Raw genomic sequence first — 16,451 nt, forward strand, 5'->3', positions numbered from 1 at the left:
ATTCATTTGCAAGTTCGGGGTAGCTGAGCAGAGACTGCTATACTTAACATACATTTGTCAGGATTTCTAACTCCCTTCAGGCCATGAAGCTTTCTGATGGTCACATCACACATGACAGGACTCCATTCAGATTATCCTCCACCCAAATAACATCCTTTTCTTTCCCCTTTGAACCTGCAGAAAGACCATCTCTCTAGAAATAAGGCAGCAGCTGCATCCTTGATGGGGTGTGTGGGTGTGGGGGTGTATGTGTGCTAGTTTGGTGCAAATTCTAATTAATCCCATTTACAGAAGACCAATACTCGCTGTGCAGGAGCAAACCACATGAACAACTGTAGGAAATAAAATCAGGAAGCTGCAAGCAATCATGAGAGCAATTGTGTACTAGGAATTAGAAGCAAATATAAACTTAAGCAAAAGAAATTATCACCAAGGAAGAAAGATGCAGGGCTAATTTTGCAGCTATAGCCATCTATAACCTTTACTTTTTGTATTTAATATACATAATTCGGCTTTTTATTAATCAAATCACAGAGATTTTGCTAAAGGACAAATTTAATTAAGATGCCAGGGTACTGGCTGTTCACAAAGATATTTCTGGAACATTATAAGAAGCATTTAAAAACCTCCCAACAAGCTGTATTCTTTTCCTTGCTTTTGGTTTGTGTACTGTACAGCTTCTAAGTCATACCTTTTCCATCTGAAGATTCTTTTTATAGGTGACTCAACTAACAGAGGGATGATGTATTATCTGATTGAAAGAGTGAATAAGACTCTTCAGGAATGGCAGAAGACTCATGATGTTAAATGTTATCACAATATCAATGAGGGGAAAACATTTATCAGTTACTCCTACTACCCCCAGTTCTGGATGAATGCAAACCAGAGACCGACTTTTGAAAAAGCACTGGAACAGCTGCTGCACAGGTACTGCACAAACTCTGTATCTCCCTTGTTTGCATTATTGTTCTATTCACAAATGTGTTTAACACATTTTACAATTAAAGTCAGTAAACAATAAAACATAAGGTGCACAGATCATATTGTGTGGTTAAAAAATAGCTGAAAATTTTATCAGGCCTCTGATCAGGGTGCCAGATACAGTTCAGTGAAATGCAAAGCAATGTAGTTAAAATGTTTGCCATCTGTTTAAAGCAACATGTGATGTTTTTCTTTTCTGGGTTTCAGATCACGTCCCCTGGAGAACACAGACCAGACTGTATTAATTGTAGGTGGTGTTCAGTGGCTTAATTCCAATCACCTGCAAATTATCCAAAAGGTGTTGAGCAGGTAATGCTATGTACTTGGTGTTATTCCAATTTTGGATATTGTAAATTATGAGAAACAACAAAAAATTTAAATACAAACTTTTAATTTGTTTTTTTTTTTATAGGCATGTATTTAAGTGACTTTGAAAAAAAATAAAACATGCATTGTTTTTTGATATGTGTCTTAAGTAAAAAGTGTGTCCTTGTTGTTTTTTTTTTTTTTTTTTTAATTTGCAAAACAGGGAAAATCTATCAAATATCCTGGTAATTGTCAAATCCATAGGGATGGGCTTTCACCTTCCAGTGGATGGAATCCATTCTCTGTCACAGGTAAGCTGCAGTACATTTGGAGTGCAGTTTCATGGAAGACTCATCATTTCATTGTTAATTTTGCTGTCTGGTCAAAATATGCTATGTCTGCTGAGCACATTCTAAGTGGATCAAAGGAAGATTAATGTTTGTATTTGCTCATACTGCTTGATAGGGATTCAAACCAATTTCCTTATTTCATGGATTCTGCTGCAATCAGAGAGCCATTTGAGAACCCATGCTTGGTCAGCTGTCCCAGGAACCAGAAGAAGCTTCAATATGAGTCCTGCTGCCAAAATTGAGAGATCATTCTGGGGATGACCAGATTTCTCCTCATACTACATTGCGCACAGGCCCTCCCCAGGCTTCCTCCATGGTTACTGCTGGATCCAATTCACTTGTCTGGCTTGCACAGCTCAATAAATCTATCTTAACCCACCTGTGAAGCCAGAACATTACAGAGCAGCTGGAATGTACCAGTGAATCCAGCCTGTTATTTGCATGTTAATGAGATGTTACAGTCAGTTCAGTCAGTTTAAATCACACCCAAGACTCTCAGAGTAACAAATGTGCTCATTTCAATGCACTGTGCCACTTGCTCAATTCACTATTTTTACCACTTGGACAGTGATTCTCTATTGAATACACACAAAATGCATGGATGAGAAGCACTGGAAGGCAGAACAGAGTAAATGATGCCTCCCAGTGCTGTGTGTCATGCTCCAGCTATTCCCAGGTGTTGAAAAGAGAAAATACCTGCCTTTCTCAGATTCCATACAGCACTTCCTGAGCACTGGGGACTAGTGCCCACATCTCCTTGCAACCATAACACATTGCTGTATTCAGCGTGTGACTTCCTGCTACTCTCACCCTTCTCTTTGCTACAGAGCCTGCCCTGTTAGTACTGCCTATCTGCCTTGTCTCTACTGAGGGTCTTCTTATTGATTCAAACAATTTTCCTAACTTATCTGGAGGACCTAAATAGAATAAAGTAAGGAAATTATTGTCATCAACATGAAGAAACATTTTCATAGCTCCCACCAGAGTTTCCAGCAAAGTTCAGTCCTAGGATGAAGAGCTTCAATCCAGGGTATGTGAGGCAAGGATAGAGTATTAAAGACTTCCTAAGGATTTTTCTTTTTCTTCTTCATTAAATTTACAAAACTCCAGAAATCAGCTACAGTGCATAACCAACATTCTTTTCCCTTTCAACATTGGAATCATATGCCAAATTACCCATGTGGTTTTTATGCTCCAGGCTTCAGGATTACCCCAAAAGGGACCCCTATAGTCCCTTTTAAGCAACTGCCTCAATGAATTTGATTTGAAGCTGAATTTTTCTTTAAAGGAGCATTTTCACCATTTGTTACAGAAAAGCTTTATAAATGGAATTTTTTTCTGAATTATACCTCATATTAGCGAAGTACATGTTAAAAACCATTACCCAAGAATTATATTTTAAATAATCATGAAATCTTCCTATAAAGGAAGCTGCACATCTACTGAAAAGTAATTATAGTTTCTGAAAAAAACCCTACATCAGTCTTGGAGTAGTAGCTTTTTTTGAGAGTGAAGCTATAGTAATTCATGTCTGTAGTATAATGTCATTGCTCATTCAAAATGCAGTTTTGCTATTTTTTCCATGATGCAATAACCTTTAAACAGTCCTTCTGACAAGACATTGCAACATTTTATCTGGAACGCAGGCAGAAGTGCAAAACTTGTGGAATGAAAACTTGATTATTCTGGATACAGCAAAAAATTTGGGCTATGAAGTGGTTGACACCTTTGTTATCACCATGGGACGCTACAAAGAATTCCTGCAAGGGAAGTGTGGCTGCCATTTCCATGAGGTAATAGTTTACACTTGTATCATTCCCAGGTATTTAAGATATTTTAACTGTTAGATCTTAGAAACAAGAAGGCACATGGTGAGGTCAGCGTCTGTCACTCAAAGTTAGGCCTGAATACAAATTGTGGGGAAAGCAGGTTGCATGGTGGCACTTGTCCACCATTGCTCACCTTGGGTGAGGGGTGGGGTGCAAGGCCACCCAAGGACGTGCTGAACTGCTGGAATGGTGAAATAAAACTGAACAAACATACCCTTCTGCAAAGGTAACTCATATAAAAGGATGTTGTACAGTTTCCTGGTTCTTGTATTATTTGTTACCTGTTATATATCTCTGCTGCTTCTGCATGGACTCAGTTTCTCTTTTTACTCAGTCTCATGGGTTTTTGACTGATGCATTCCTAACTGAACAACTCAGCACACTCACTTCAAACCATAAGTACAATTAAAAGGGAGCTTAAAATTGAAGAACCAATCTTACTGCTATATATCTCTTTTCCTATGTCTGAGAAAAAATAATCTGCAATAGTTACAGTGATCCACTGTACAAACAGAAGTGTAGACTGAATGTTCTCCCTCACACCGGTAGTCCTTTTTCTTGACTGAAATCTATAGAATTTTTTGGGAGTGTTATCAGACCCACGTGAGCTCATGTGCCTCACATCAACCACACAGCTGGTTTCCACCTCAGGCTCCACAGCAGCTCACATGTTTTCAGGTCAGTGCCATGGCTTCTATCCTGCTCTGGGGCCAGCATCAGCAGGTGTGGTAGTTAACCATTCCTCTAATCCACACTTGAGGGGCACAAACATAGCTCAGTCCAAATGAAGCTAGAAAAGAGGGAGTAAGCCCCAGAGTAGATATTTATGTGATTGATAAATAGTCCCGTGGAGCAAATGCTTCTTTCCCTCCTTTTTACCCAGACAGTTGTATTGACCCTTTTTTATCAAGAGCCCAGATGCTGCTGTTTTTGTGGGTCACTGCTGATGTTTGCCATTTCCACAGGTCTTGTGAGCGAAACAGAGAGCTTCAAAATTAAATATTTCAAATGCTTTGCATGGAACTCTGTGGAGAAAACAGCAGGGTGTGATCAGTCATCAGCATTTTTCATGAACTGCTCCATCATTTTGTATGAGCTCATGTGCAGATTTGGTCTTGCTTCTCTGCTGAAGGAATCTCAATAGAGTATGTGTTTCTGGGGAGGATCAGGAGAGAATCTGGCTCACAGAGCTGTTATTAATAAGGCTTGAGAAGTGATTGTGCCTGAAAGAGCCATAGATATGCCCAATAGAATCCATCATGCACCAAAAACCAGACTTGATCTTTGAGGAAAGCAAAAATAAAGTCCTTGAGTTCTTTTTATACTTCATTAGTTTTAATAGTTTTGTCATCAGCTTATTTCTGCATCCTGGCAAGTGGAGTTTCATTAGGTGCTGAAGCAGTTTGCACCAGGAAAATGACATTTTGCCCCCAAGAACAGAGCCAAGAACACTGTGTGAAACCTCAGCACTTTCCATGTTTTCTGAGACCAGATGAGATAGATTAAATCTCGTGTTTTGTACTTTCGCTTTCTTTCTCTTAAAAACTGACATTCCTAAAGTATTAGAAGATGACACCCCTGTGTAAATGACATCTGAGCTAAACATGGCTGTGCAGGAATGGAGGACTGTCCATTTTGTACAGTCAGAAAACAAGAACTGAAATGCTTTCGGCAGTTCTCATTTAGCTCCCACTAACTGGCTAAGAGAAAGCTGTTTCCTTGGAATGGCCTGAAGATTTGAGTTCCCACCAACCCATTTCAGAGGGTCTCAGGTGACCCTGATAGACAGAAATCTCCATCTCTGTAGACTTGCTCAGGTTTCTAAGGGATCTGGATTTTCAAAGGGATTATACTGAGCTGGGACAAAATATCTTGCATAACCCTGGCACTTACTGTCCAACATAATTCTAGTTCTATGCACACATGAGAACTTGATTTTTATCTACCTCATTCTTTGAAAATGCTTACAGACATTGGTCAGCACTATACAAATATTACAGAAGCTATTTTGGATTTCAGATTGATTTCCTATTTTAATGGCAGTGAAATAATAATCACTACACAGAAATTAGCAACCCTGGGATTTTTGTATCTTAATAGGTGGCTGGCTGCTGGTGGCTGGGTGAACATTAGATTGCATTCCTGGGAGATTATGCCTAACAGGAATGCAGTTTGGGTGATTGGTTCAAGGTGGCATCATTTTGAAATAATTGCAAGATCTAAGGTACTAATTTAGAAAAATGAACCTACAGTAATTGCATGAAAATAAATAGTAGCCCTTGGCTTAGCTGTATGAAATTGATCAGAGGATATATTAATTTTCTACATGAATAATTCCTGGTCTGTTTTCAGTTCTGCCAGCTCCCTCAAAATTTCTCTGCTCAGTCTTTCAAGCCTTTGCACTTGTTATTTCTTCACTCACACCTAATTTTGTATGATTTATTTCACTGCATATGAGTGTTGATTCTGATTGGTCAGTGACAGTAAATATATATTATATTTAAATTTTTATAATGTATATAAATATACATTATATTTTTAAAAGCTAACATGCTTCAGCATAAATATGTGCATTAATAAATGAATTCTGCATTTTCAAGTGTCTGCTGTGATTGACACAGCAGGAAAACTTATAGGCATCAGAGCTATTAAATCAGCATACATATACTATTTTAAAAACAAGTTGACCACCTTTTATGCATTCTCTGGGTTTTCCACTGCCTGGGCTGAGGTTCTCTGTCCTACATATGTGCAAGGTTCTGTCTCTCTCAAAGCTGCTTCATTATTCAGTGACCGAGTATTTACTGAGACAAGACCTTCAGCATTTCACTGGAGATCACTCCCAGTCGTTAAACTCCTGACAGCCGTACCTTTCACTTTCTCTCTTGTTAGTCCCACGAACACAGTTTTATTCCATACAAGCTAAACACAATAATCCCAGAGCTTTATACATATTTCAGGGGCCAAGGTGAAGTATTCTTCAACACTCAGTTACTGAATCGTGTTGTGGTTCTGTCCCTCTGGAGTCCTGGGGAGAGGGATGTGAATTGCTCCATAACTCCCTTCTTGTAGAAATGACACATGAGGGTTTTCCTCTCAATGTGAGGCTGGGCCAGGCTTGCATCAGGATGTCAGAATGAGGCATTCTCACAGGGCTCACAGCTAAGACACATTATATGTGCCTCAAGTGCTTGGTATCAGACCAAGATTTAAACCTTTCTACAACTTGGAGCAGTCATGAGTTTTGTTTTGGGTAAATTGTCTCTGATGAAGGCAACAGAGTCTAATAAACAAAGGCATTACAAAGTCAAATGACTGAGTATAATGGCCTATGAATGTAGATTCAAAAAATTAAGATCTTGCTCTTTAGTTAGTTTACAACATAACAAATTTGCTATTAAAATAATGTTTACTCAAAGTAAGAGTATCAGGACCTGCTTCATGGACAACTGCCTCAGCATTTCTGCACACAGCTGTGTGTCTGTCTTTCTAGGTGCAGGCAGAAAGCATTCACATATGTCATTTCTTTTGCAGGTGGTGAAATCCAATCCCTCTGAAGAAAGGCCACACATAACAATGACGTTATCGGGGCACTATACGCTGGGGAAATATTTCGGCAGTCAAAGCACAGCATCACAACTGCGGGACTATGCAACAAATTCTCAGTCCCCCTATCATGTCCGAGGTCCAATAAATCAAGTTTATTCTGAAATCCTTCTCAGCAGGCTCTGTGCACGTAAGAGGGAGTTTGTCAGCACATAGCCTCTCTTGGATGTAGCACCGAGACTAGAGAAGTGCCACTGCCTGAGGGACAATTGAAGGAGCGTGGTGGATTAAGATATGCTTCCTCAACTGACTGCATACACACAAAGAGAATTTGGGACATGTGGTATTTTCCCAAAAACCTTGTGAAATTAAGATATGCCCTGGTGACTCTTGTGTGAAAGTGGAAGATGGAGGGTTGCAAAGGAGAGAAGAGGGGAAGTTACTTGAACTGTTGCCAAAGACTAGAACAGCTGTACTTCAAGCAAGTGTGTATTATTGATAGCAAAAAGAGACCTATATATTCACTTGAACATTTGGAAAGGGCTGCTTTAGGTCTTCAGCACTATCTACTTTTCTATTTATAGAAACACTGTAATATTTGAATGTATTTAGAAACTGACTACATTCCATTTGAAAGAGTTTTATTTTATGTGGAGAGTTTTCACTTCCATGTTATACATTTTCTGTTTAGAAACTTGGTTTATAGAATCTGAAAATGTCTATTAGCATTTTACTGGTGATGCTGAGTTTTGAACTCTAGTGGTTTTAGTAAAAACACATCTCTTTGTATTTTAGATGGAACAGATATCTACTTTATTTTTTTGCATGTTCTGAAGCTAATAGGGAGATAGATTAGCTATACTTGAGACTGATTGAAACTGTCTCAATGTAACATGTAAATATAGTGAATTTGTTAACATTAATTTATTTATGGTCCCAGTTTAGGAGAGTGTCCATATGCAGGAAGAATGCTTAGATAAGTTCTTCAGTGTCTACCTTGTCCTGAAAGCCAATCAAGTATTCTTCCTGCAGAGAAGTGCCATTTCTTTAATGATTTTTTTTATAAAATGCTTGCCAATGTGCGAAGCCAGTACCACAAACATAACAAAAATCCCCCTTTCAAGCACACATAAGATTTTCAGGATCTGGTAATTTATCAATCACAGGAAGTGTGTGATGTGATGGCAGTAACATATACTGCCAGCATCACTTGCTTGGCACGGACAGCCAGTTTCAGTTCAGTCCTTTTCGGAACTGCAGCTTCACGCTGCAGCCCAGCTACATCCCCAGTGTTTGCAGACCTTCTATGGGTGACACCCCGGGGAGAAGCTGTGTGTTGGTCCCCTCCACAGTGCTGGCAGCCCTCTCATTCACAGCTGTGGTACCCAGTGGGAAACCCTGCACAGCCCAGGATTAGCAGCTGGGTGACAGGTTAGTGGCAACCCACAGGACTGCTGTCCCTAAAAATTATCCACTTAGGGATTTTTATTCATCCAGTCACACAGCAGGCAATCAAGGCACCACTCTGCCACTATGGTGTTTTAACCAGGTAGGTGCAAGTCTAACAAAGGATCTGCTGAGTTCTGTGTCATGCTTCCCAGCCACAATTTTACATATAATCCTCCCCTAGCATCTTCTTTGGGAAAACAAGCCACAATGTCAGGGAATAAACAAAGGACAGGGCTGCTCTGTGTAGAATTAGGGCTAGCAATTCATGACACAACATTTAGTATTTTGGCCAAGATCCTGTATCTATGCACAGTTTGTGTGCTCAGCTGTAGTTTTGTGAATTTGTGCTTCTACAGGTAAGATATGCAAAGTTATAATAGGAAATTGTCATCCAATATGGAGTTTGGCATCCTAGGTGATAGAGAATATCCTCCAAAATGGGATCTGGCATACTAATTTAAGATACCTTTCACTATATTGAAAAAGCTCCTAACTTAGATAATGACAAAATTAGAGAAATGGTGTGATTATATCTGTTTCTGTATAATATGCTGCTGATTGCTTATAGAAAAAAGCCCCAAATTTCAATGCAAGGTTTTCCCTGACATGGAGATCTACGTGAAAGATGGGTCAGGAGCTGTGCATAAATACTGAAAATATCAACATTTGGTTTTGAGCAATATGATTATCTAAAGAAAATAATTGTATGCAAAAGATGTAATATATTCTCTTGGGTGTGGAAATCCAGAGCTGCACAACCTAAAAGCTGAAGGATAGAATATCATCATTAATATTAGTAGATGCAAAATGCAGCCAGATGTCTTTGGTATTAAGATGATCGATGATAGGTATATTACAGTTCTGCTTCTGATAAGATTTTTTTTGGTAGCTCATTTAAATCCACATGCTGTTACTGTTATTTTTCTGTACACAAATGTTTTTAAGCCATTAACTGGGCTTTTATGTTTGTTTTTTTTTAGCTAAAATCTACTGCTGAAGTATCAGCTTAGTGATGAAAAGAAAAGAGCTGACTTTGTTATACTCTAGTGGATATCAGTGAATGTGCAATTCATCAGTTCTGGTTTCACCACAAAATGGTTTACATGTGCTGTACACCCAGATGTCTTAATGTTTTCCAAATCTTGATATTTTTCAAATGTATTAAGTGTATATTTACCTGTGTGTTTTGTATTTTTTACATGTCTATGTACATTAATATGTCTGTACAAAGTCATTGGTACAATTTGCAAATTGCTTTTATTTAAATGAGTTCTTTGAATAAGCTGTTTCCAACACTATGTATGATCCACATAGTCTTAGGAATAAACAAAGGATAGTAAGCTACATTTTTGTTATTTAACTTTAAAATATATCTAGTATCTCTATCTATGTGAAAGATGGGAGTTGAGATTCACATGCAAGGATTGCTAGCTCATATGCATTAAAACGTATGGATTAAGACAATAAAAGGATTACTGTGTTTGAATTCCGGTGAGAGCACATGTTGCTATCTGCAGTTTACTATACAATTATTGTATCTGCTGTGACATTTTGCCTGAATAAACATGAAAGTGTTCCTATAGTCCATACGTCTACCTTAGTCCCATTACGTGCCATTAAAATAGCAAAGGACCTAGTTGTCAGATTGAGTTCCACCTCCTAATGCAGGCATGAATGGCCCTGGAATTAGTGGTAGGATTGGAATATTTAGGCTGGGGAACAAGAACTCTGAGAAATGGGGTTTCCTGCTCAATGTCTGCCCGGCAGTAGGCAGAGCTTAGAACAGAACTAGGGCAAACATAAAGCTACAGGCAGAGTAAGAATGTAACTGTGCCGCAAAATAAACACTCTGATATACAGAGGAGTAGTCTCAGTAATTATTGCATGCCTTCAGCTGAAGCACAATTTACCAGTGTCCAGTGAGTTGCAACTCCTCACCTCTCATATAACTCCATAGATGTTGAACAGCTGTTGAACAGTGAATTGGGTTAGAGCAGGGTACCTGGCCACCATGATCAAGTCCATCTTAATAAATATCTTCAGAATAACTGACTGACTTTGGAATAAAATTTTTTTCCTTTTTTGTAGGGAAATGCCTTGACAAGTCCTCTCTGTCGTCAGAGTTGCCAGATTTCAAGGAGCTGAAAGAATGGACTGCAAATACAACATTTAACATTAGTCGTGGTATTCATTTGAAAATTATAATCTTCAGAATAATCTCTTTCACACTGTTAAATACAAGGCCTTTATTTTTCTCTTCTGTGACACATTAAAGGGACATCAAAGTAAGTTTATTTGCTTAGTGGGTGGGGTAGCGAGGCATCAAATTACCTCAAGGTTGAAATAACCACTAATAGTTATGATTCTGTTGCTATGTTGAGCCAAAGAGAATGCTTTGAAGATGCAGATATGTGTGATATTAAGTTGACTGCAGTCCAGGGATCTTCAGATTACTCTTTTAGAGTAAAGCAATTTTTAAAGGAGCAGTGAACTATTTGGCATAGATCCAAACTGCTAAACAAGTCTCTGTAGGGTCACGTGAAAAATATGGTCTTACCTTCTTGTTTGCCTCCTAGCTTTGCATCTGGCTTGTCTTACCTCACCGACTATCTGCACCTGCTCTACTCCACATCAGCCTTTCTTTCAGATGACCTTAGAAGTTTGTGTTTTGTCAGACTAGCAGCTTCTAGAAATCTGAGATATAATTGTTGCAAATTCAGTCTGAATCTTCAAAATACATTTTTGTCAAGCCCAAAAGCACTAGAATAGAGCAGGGGTAGAGCAAGCCTCTTATCTAGGGCAGTGATTTTCTTTGATGAATTTAAAACAGCTGTGTTGTATTAAGTAGTTTTCACTAGCACTTAGCTCTTCATGGAGCTTGCTTTACCAAGCAAAAATCAATCTTTCAAACTCCACTGCCATCTTTACCTGTGTAAATCTTCCAAACACTAGAGCAGTCTGTGTAAAATGCAGGCATAGATATTTATTGGTGCTGGTACATATCCTGAAGTATTTGCTGGTACCTTCACAATATCCATTGAACAGAAAAGCTCTGACTACAGAGTAAAAAGACACTGTGTATTTTAGGCTTACACTTTACTCACCTGTGATTAGATTGTGCTAAAAATAGTGCTGCATGTCAGCCTAGGCCAGCCCCTGGAGCTGAGTGTTCTAGAAAACCACTCAAGTCATAAACTGCAATGGTCAAGATGAGCCTGTGGGGTCACAACAGCGTCTTCTGCAGCACAAGTTTCTGTTGTGATGGACTTGTTCCATTTTTATTTTTTTTCATCTGGCTGTTGGGCCAGCTCTCAGCACCTGTGGGCAGCCCTTCCTGCAAGCCCCCAAGCATGTTCAACAGCCTTGGCAAGGGACACCACAGTAAGCAGCCCTGAACTGAAGATCAAGTACATGTTTAAATAAAATCTGAGGTCTTTATGAAACACAGCATCTGTTATGGTTTCCTCTAGTACTGAACTTGCCTAATGAGGAGAAGAATTCACTCCTATTCAGCTGAAAGTCAAATGCCAAGATGTTTTCCCAGCTTTTGCAAACTTTTTTCCCCACTGCTTGCTTGCCTGAAATGAAGGGAGTGAACTGCTCTGCATGCTCCTGCCTAACAGTGAGGTGTGTTCACACAGTCCCTGCAGTGGGCATTTCCCTCCCATACCTCATTGTGGGGACTGCATCCCCACAGCAGATGGTGTTTTCAATATTGTGATTTTTTAATCTGTTTTGAGCAGTGACAGTCTATGTGGTTAAAACAGACAGCTCAGTGTCTGCCTGCACCACCTTCCCCTGTGCTGCTCTAAGGGTGCTGAGTAGACTCTGGGTGAAGACAAGAGTGCAGAACTAAAATCCTTGACTAAGGAATAAAAATTACTCAGACATGTGGAGGGATAGAATGTAAGAAAATAAAGATAGTGCAGAAGGTAGTCTCACATCTGAGGGGTTGCAGCTGTACTTATCGCCATATTCCTAATCTTTTAGGAACAGGCCTGCTCTTAATAGAGCTGTGTCCAATAAGAAAATGAGTGCTACAAAAGAGTGGGTTAGCTGGGTGAGGAGAGAGTTGGAGTTTGTTTTTTGTGCTGTGAAGAGAGATGGAGTCAGTGCTGTGAGGAGTTGTCCATGAGAAATCACTGAGAAGGTGTGGGAGCTTTGCAATACAATGACAACACAGACACCTCTTGACGAAGTCAAGGCAGTCAAGAAGAGCTTACTGCAGATCAAGTGCATGAAATTAATGTTGTCAGGAGCCCTTTAAAGTTAGTAAATTATATGGATTATTGTGAGGGTTGGAAGACCAGATCTGTTTGGCAGTTTCTCACTTGACGTGTTCCAAAAACATCTTTTATATTTTCTTCTGTTCTTGTCATTATCAACTTCCATATTTCTTTTATGATTCTGTGGGACTGAGAAGTTTGAAGTAATATTTCTACTCTGCCTGATAATGATTGTGCAACCTCCCCAGATAGTAGTCAAATTATCCAACAGATGAGAGAAGTTTTACTACTTCTGAATGGCATTTTTCCTTTACTTCCATAAACCAGCTCCAAAGTTTCTTTATATTTACAGAAAGCTTTAGTTATGATAGCTCTAATGCCCTCAGTGTATTCAAAGAAATCTGCCAATCCCTATTGATCCTAAGAGGACAGAAAACACTTTAAGCCTTGAAAACCTGGCCTTGCAAGCTATTAGAGCACTCAGCATGGTCTAGCCCACAAATGGCTTCCTTTGAAACAGAGAATCACAGTTGTGTTCTACTAAAGTTTTCACTGGGGTGATTACAATTAAAGATGATTTTTGTGGACTGATGTGGGGGTTTTTTTTAGCTCGGGGCCTTTGTTGAGCTCTGTTTGCAGCAAATGGTATCTATTAGCTACTGTAAAATCCTATTTCAACATCCTTTCACACTGTGTCCTGCCCAGTTCTTATAAAACACATACATACAACAGGATTTACTGCTGATGGTAAAAGGTTAAATCGTAACAGGTCTTACTGCTCCATCCATTACAGGTCCCTAAATTCTACATTGCATCATTTCTGTGCAATAACAAGGACTCAGGGTCTAGTAATCTCTTAATGCAGGGCTCCTCAGTCTCTAGAACAGTTCAGCACTGTAGCCCTGATGGAGTTATCAAAATAACACACCTTCAGCTGTGAAATGCATACAGCAGAGCCTGCAGGCATACTCAAAACTTGCCTGTTGGATCAAGGCCAGGCTGGAAGTCAAGGACAACAGCTTCTAGAGACTGGTCTCAGGCACCAAAACCTGCTTTCCTACATATTTAACAGAGGCATTGTAATTATGATTGTGGTCACACTTAGCTTCTTTGTAATCATCACAGAAAGACCAAAATCTGAATTATTCTCTAGAGGTGTCTATTATTTCTACAATATTGCTTACTGTAAAGGCAACCTAAAGAAACTCAGATTTTTTGATTGATGCCTAAAGTTTTGAGAGAAGAATGTCAGTTCAACAGAGATGTGTCTGTGGGATTTATTATGTAGGTAAGAGATGCTTTTACATTCCCTTCTGCTCCTTTACTGCAGGAACTTGAACACAAGGCCACCACCACCATCACCAGGAGATGTTTTCAGTATGGATAATGTGGAACATTCTCAACCTCTGCTCCTGGAGCTGCTTGTATATTTAACAGTGCACTGTTCAGAGGGACACCAGTCCTGCTGGCGAGCAGAACATTTTGTGGTAGTATGGGATATACAGGTTTAAGACCCTTCATTTGGGTAAATGAAGAACAAACCTCCACCTACTGCCTTACAAGAGGGCTAGGTGAGTGTCTGTTTCTGTGAGAAAAGCCAAACTGACAGGCACCTAACTCCAGGAAACCACAGAGATTCTTTTCCAAGTTTAGAGGAAATATCAGAGATATTGGTTGGTATCTGAGGGCCCCAACTTCTAGCACTTCTGTACCAGAAGTGCACTGTCAGCCCAAGCAACTTAGGGACTGCTGACCACTATAAAGGAAAATGTCTAATAGGCATTAAACAATGAGCCTAACCTTGGCCACATTCCCCATTTTGGCTCTATGAAGAATTTATTGCCCTTAGCATCTCTGCACAGCACACACACAAACACACCCTCAACATTACTGCTCTGTGTGGGGCTTGTAGCTTTTCATGTAACTGCTCTCTACCTCACTTGGCTCAAAACAATACAATATAAAAGAGACCTCCTTTAATTGTAGTGTGCAAGCTGACTTGTGCAATTTCAGATGGTTTGAGTGGGGCTGTGAGACAGATTTATAAAGCTGCCATTCACCCTGTCACAACTTCTATGTCCCTGAAGACATAGGGGGGAATGGCAAATGGAGAGCTGGAGCCAGGAGGGAGCTGATAATCTCTCCACATGTTAGATGCAGAAAAAGCTCATCCAGCACCACTGAAGTGCTGTTGGTGGACTGGTCTGCACCTCTTGGAGTTTAAATGCCTTGCTTCAAAGTAATATTCTTAATGTGAATGAATACCTGCTGCAAATACAACTGTGTAAATGAGATTAAAAGGGTCAGAAGCAGGAACTTCTAAATGTTTGGTAACTATATCTAACTGTCTAGAGAGCCCGAGGGACTACAATGAATCTATGAAACAAGTTAACACCTGCTCCTCACACTTCTGTTAATTAAAATTCAGTAGAGATGCAAGTCATTGAAATGAGTGATCTGTCACTCCACAGGAGCCAGTCTGGAGTGGTCTGTCTGTCTGTCTGTCTGTCTAGACAACCTGTCTAGGCAATCACCACATTTGGTATCTGCTGTGCCATCTTCCATGCTCCTGCAGCCTGGGCACTGGGGTTATTTCCTAAGGCCTGAAGGACAGAATATCAGCCCTCAAGTTCACAGTCATTTCTAGTTTTGACTAGACGAACTCCAGACAATCTCTTTTGATAGTGGGGATGTCAATACAGATGCAGAGCTCTCAAGCCCCAATAACATTTCAACACTACAGAATTTGGTCCTGCAGCTACTGGGAAAGAGTCAGTGCAGTAGCACAGCCCAATCTTTGGCAAACAAAGTGGCTGCCATGTGGCAGACATGGGCAGCACTTGTGCATCTAGCAAGACTTCTCATGTTCAGAGGAAATGCTAGCTGGGATGGACTTGCTTCAGTTTATTCCACTTGGGAATTTAAGATCTAGCCTTGCTGTCTCAATCGTAATGAGGTCTCCACCTCCTTTTGGGGCTTGAGAAAGATGAGATGGTCCTGTCCCTTTCCATCATCCTGACCACACATTTTCTGGGATGTTTGTAAGTGAGAACACCACGCTGACTGTTTGTTACCTGGTTCAAGGCTGTTGTTACCTCTGCTGAGCAAAGGCTTTCTAGGCAGAGCATAGAGGATCTGAGGAGAAAAGTCCTACAGAACATTTAATGGTTTGACAGTAATTCAGCCACAGACAAGTTGCTGAAGTGAAAAGTATGGCTTATGTCCAAGTGGCAGCGCACTGCAATATAAAATGAAAGAAAAATCAAGGCTTGATTTACGAGGGCTCTGGTAAAAATGCTATGACACAACACTGGTAGGTTTTAAATAGGGATTTGAGTCTTCAAATCTTTCACCAAGTTATATTGAAGGATCTAGACTTATTTTTTTTGTTTCAGATGGAATATTTGTGGGATTTTTTCTCATCACACGACACTGTTGACGGCAGTGCAATTGAAATAGGAATCTGACGTCCAATCCTGGCTTGATCATTGATGACAACTTGTTACTTTTGGAGAAACTAGAGAGATCTGGCAGAAATTCTCCATATCTTTCCAGGTTATTTGTGACAGATTTAACAACTGTTATGAAAGCACCTAAGAGAATTCCCTATTATGGTCACATATTGAACTGTAATCAATGCATCTGCTTGCTGGATCCATAAATATTGTATGGCCATCTAGCCAAGAATCCAGATAATTCTGTGTCTTGCACATAGGTACAATGTGTGGATCTGTTCATGTCTAGACTCCTTTTTCCAACTGGTT

General features: G+C 39.8%; 1 protein-coding gene across 2 annotated transcripts in view; it reads left to right on the plus strand.

Moving 5' to 3' along the window:
* CPED1 (cadherin like and PC-esterase domain containing 1) overlaps window positions 1-10,046 on the plus strand; it is a 145,214-nt gene extending 135,168 nt beyond the window's left edge. For both annotated transcript variants that reach the window (XM_063155345.1, XM_063155346.1), the window contains exons 19-23: window positions 707-927; window positions 1,189-1,290; window positions 1,511-1,598; window positions 3,284-3,430; window positions 7,001-10,046. In XM_063155345.1, the coding sequence (XP_063011415.1) occupies window positions 707-927; window positions 1,189-1,290; window positions 1,511-1,598; window positions 3,284-3,430; window positions 7,001-7,228 (786 nt within the window). In that variant the 3' untranslated portion in view covers window positions 7,229-10,046. The remainder of the gene's footprint in view (window positions 1-706; window positions 928-1,188; window positions 1,291-1,510; window positions 1,599-3,283; window positions 3,431-7,000) is intronic.
* The last annotated feature ends 6,405 nt before the right edge of the window (window positions 10,047-16,451 follow it).

Source organism: Melospiza melodia, chromosome 4, assembly GCF_035770615.1.
Source record: "Melospiza melodia melodia isolate bMelMel2 chromosome 4, bMelMel2.pri, whole genome shotgun sequence".
NCBI lineage: Eukaryota > Metazoa > Chordata > Aves > Passeriformes > Passerellidae > Melospiza > Melospiza melodia.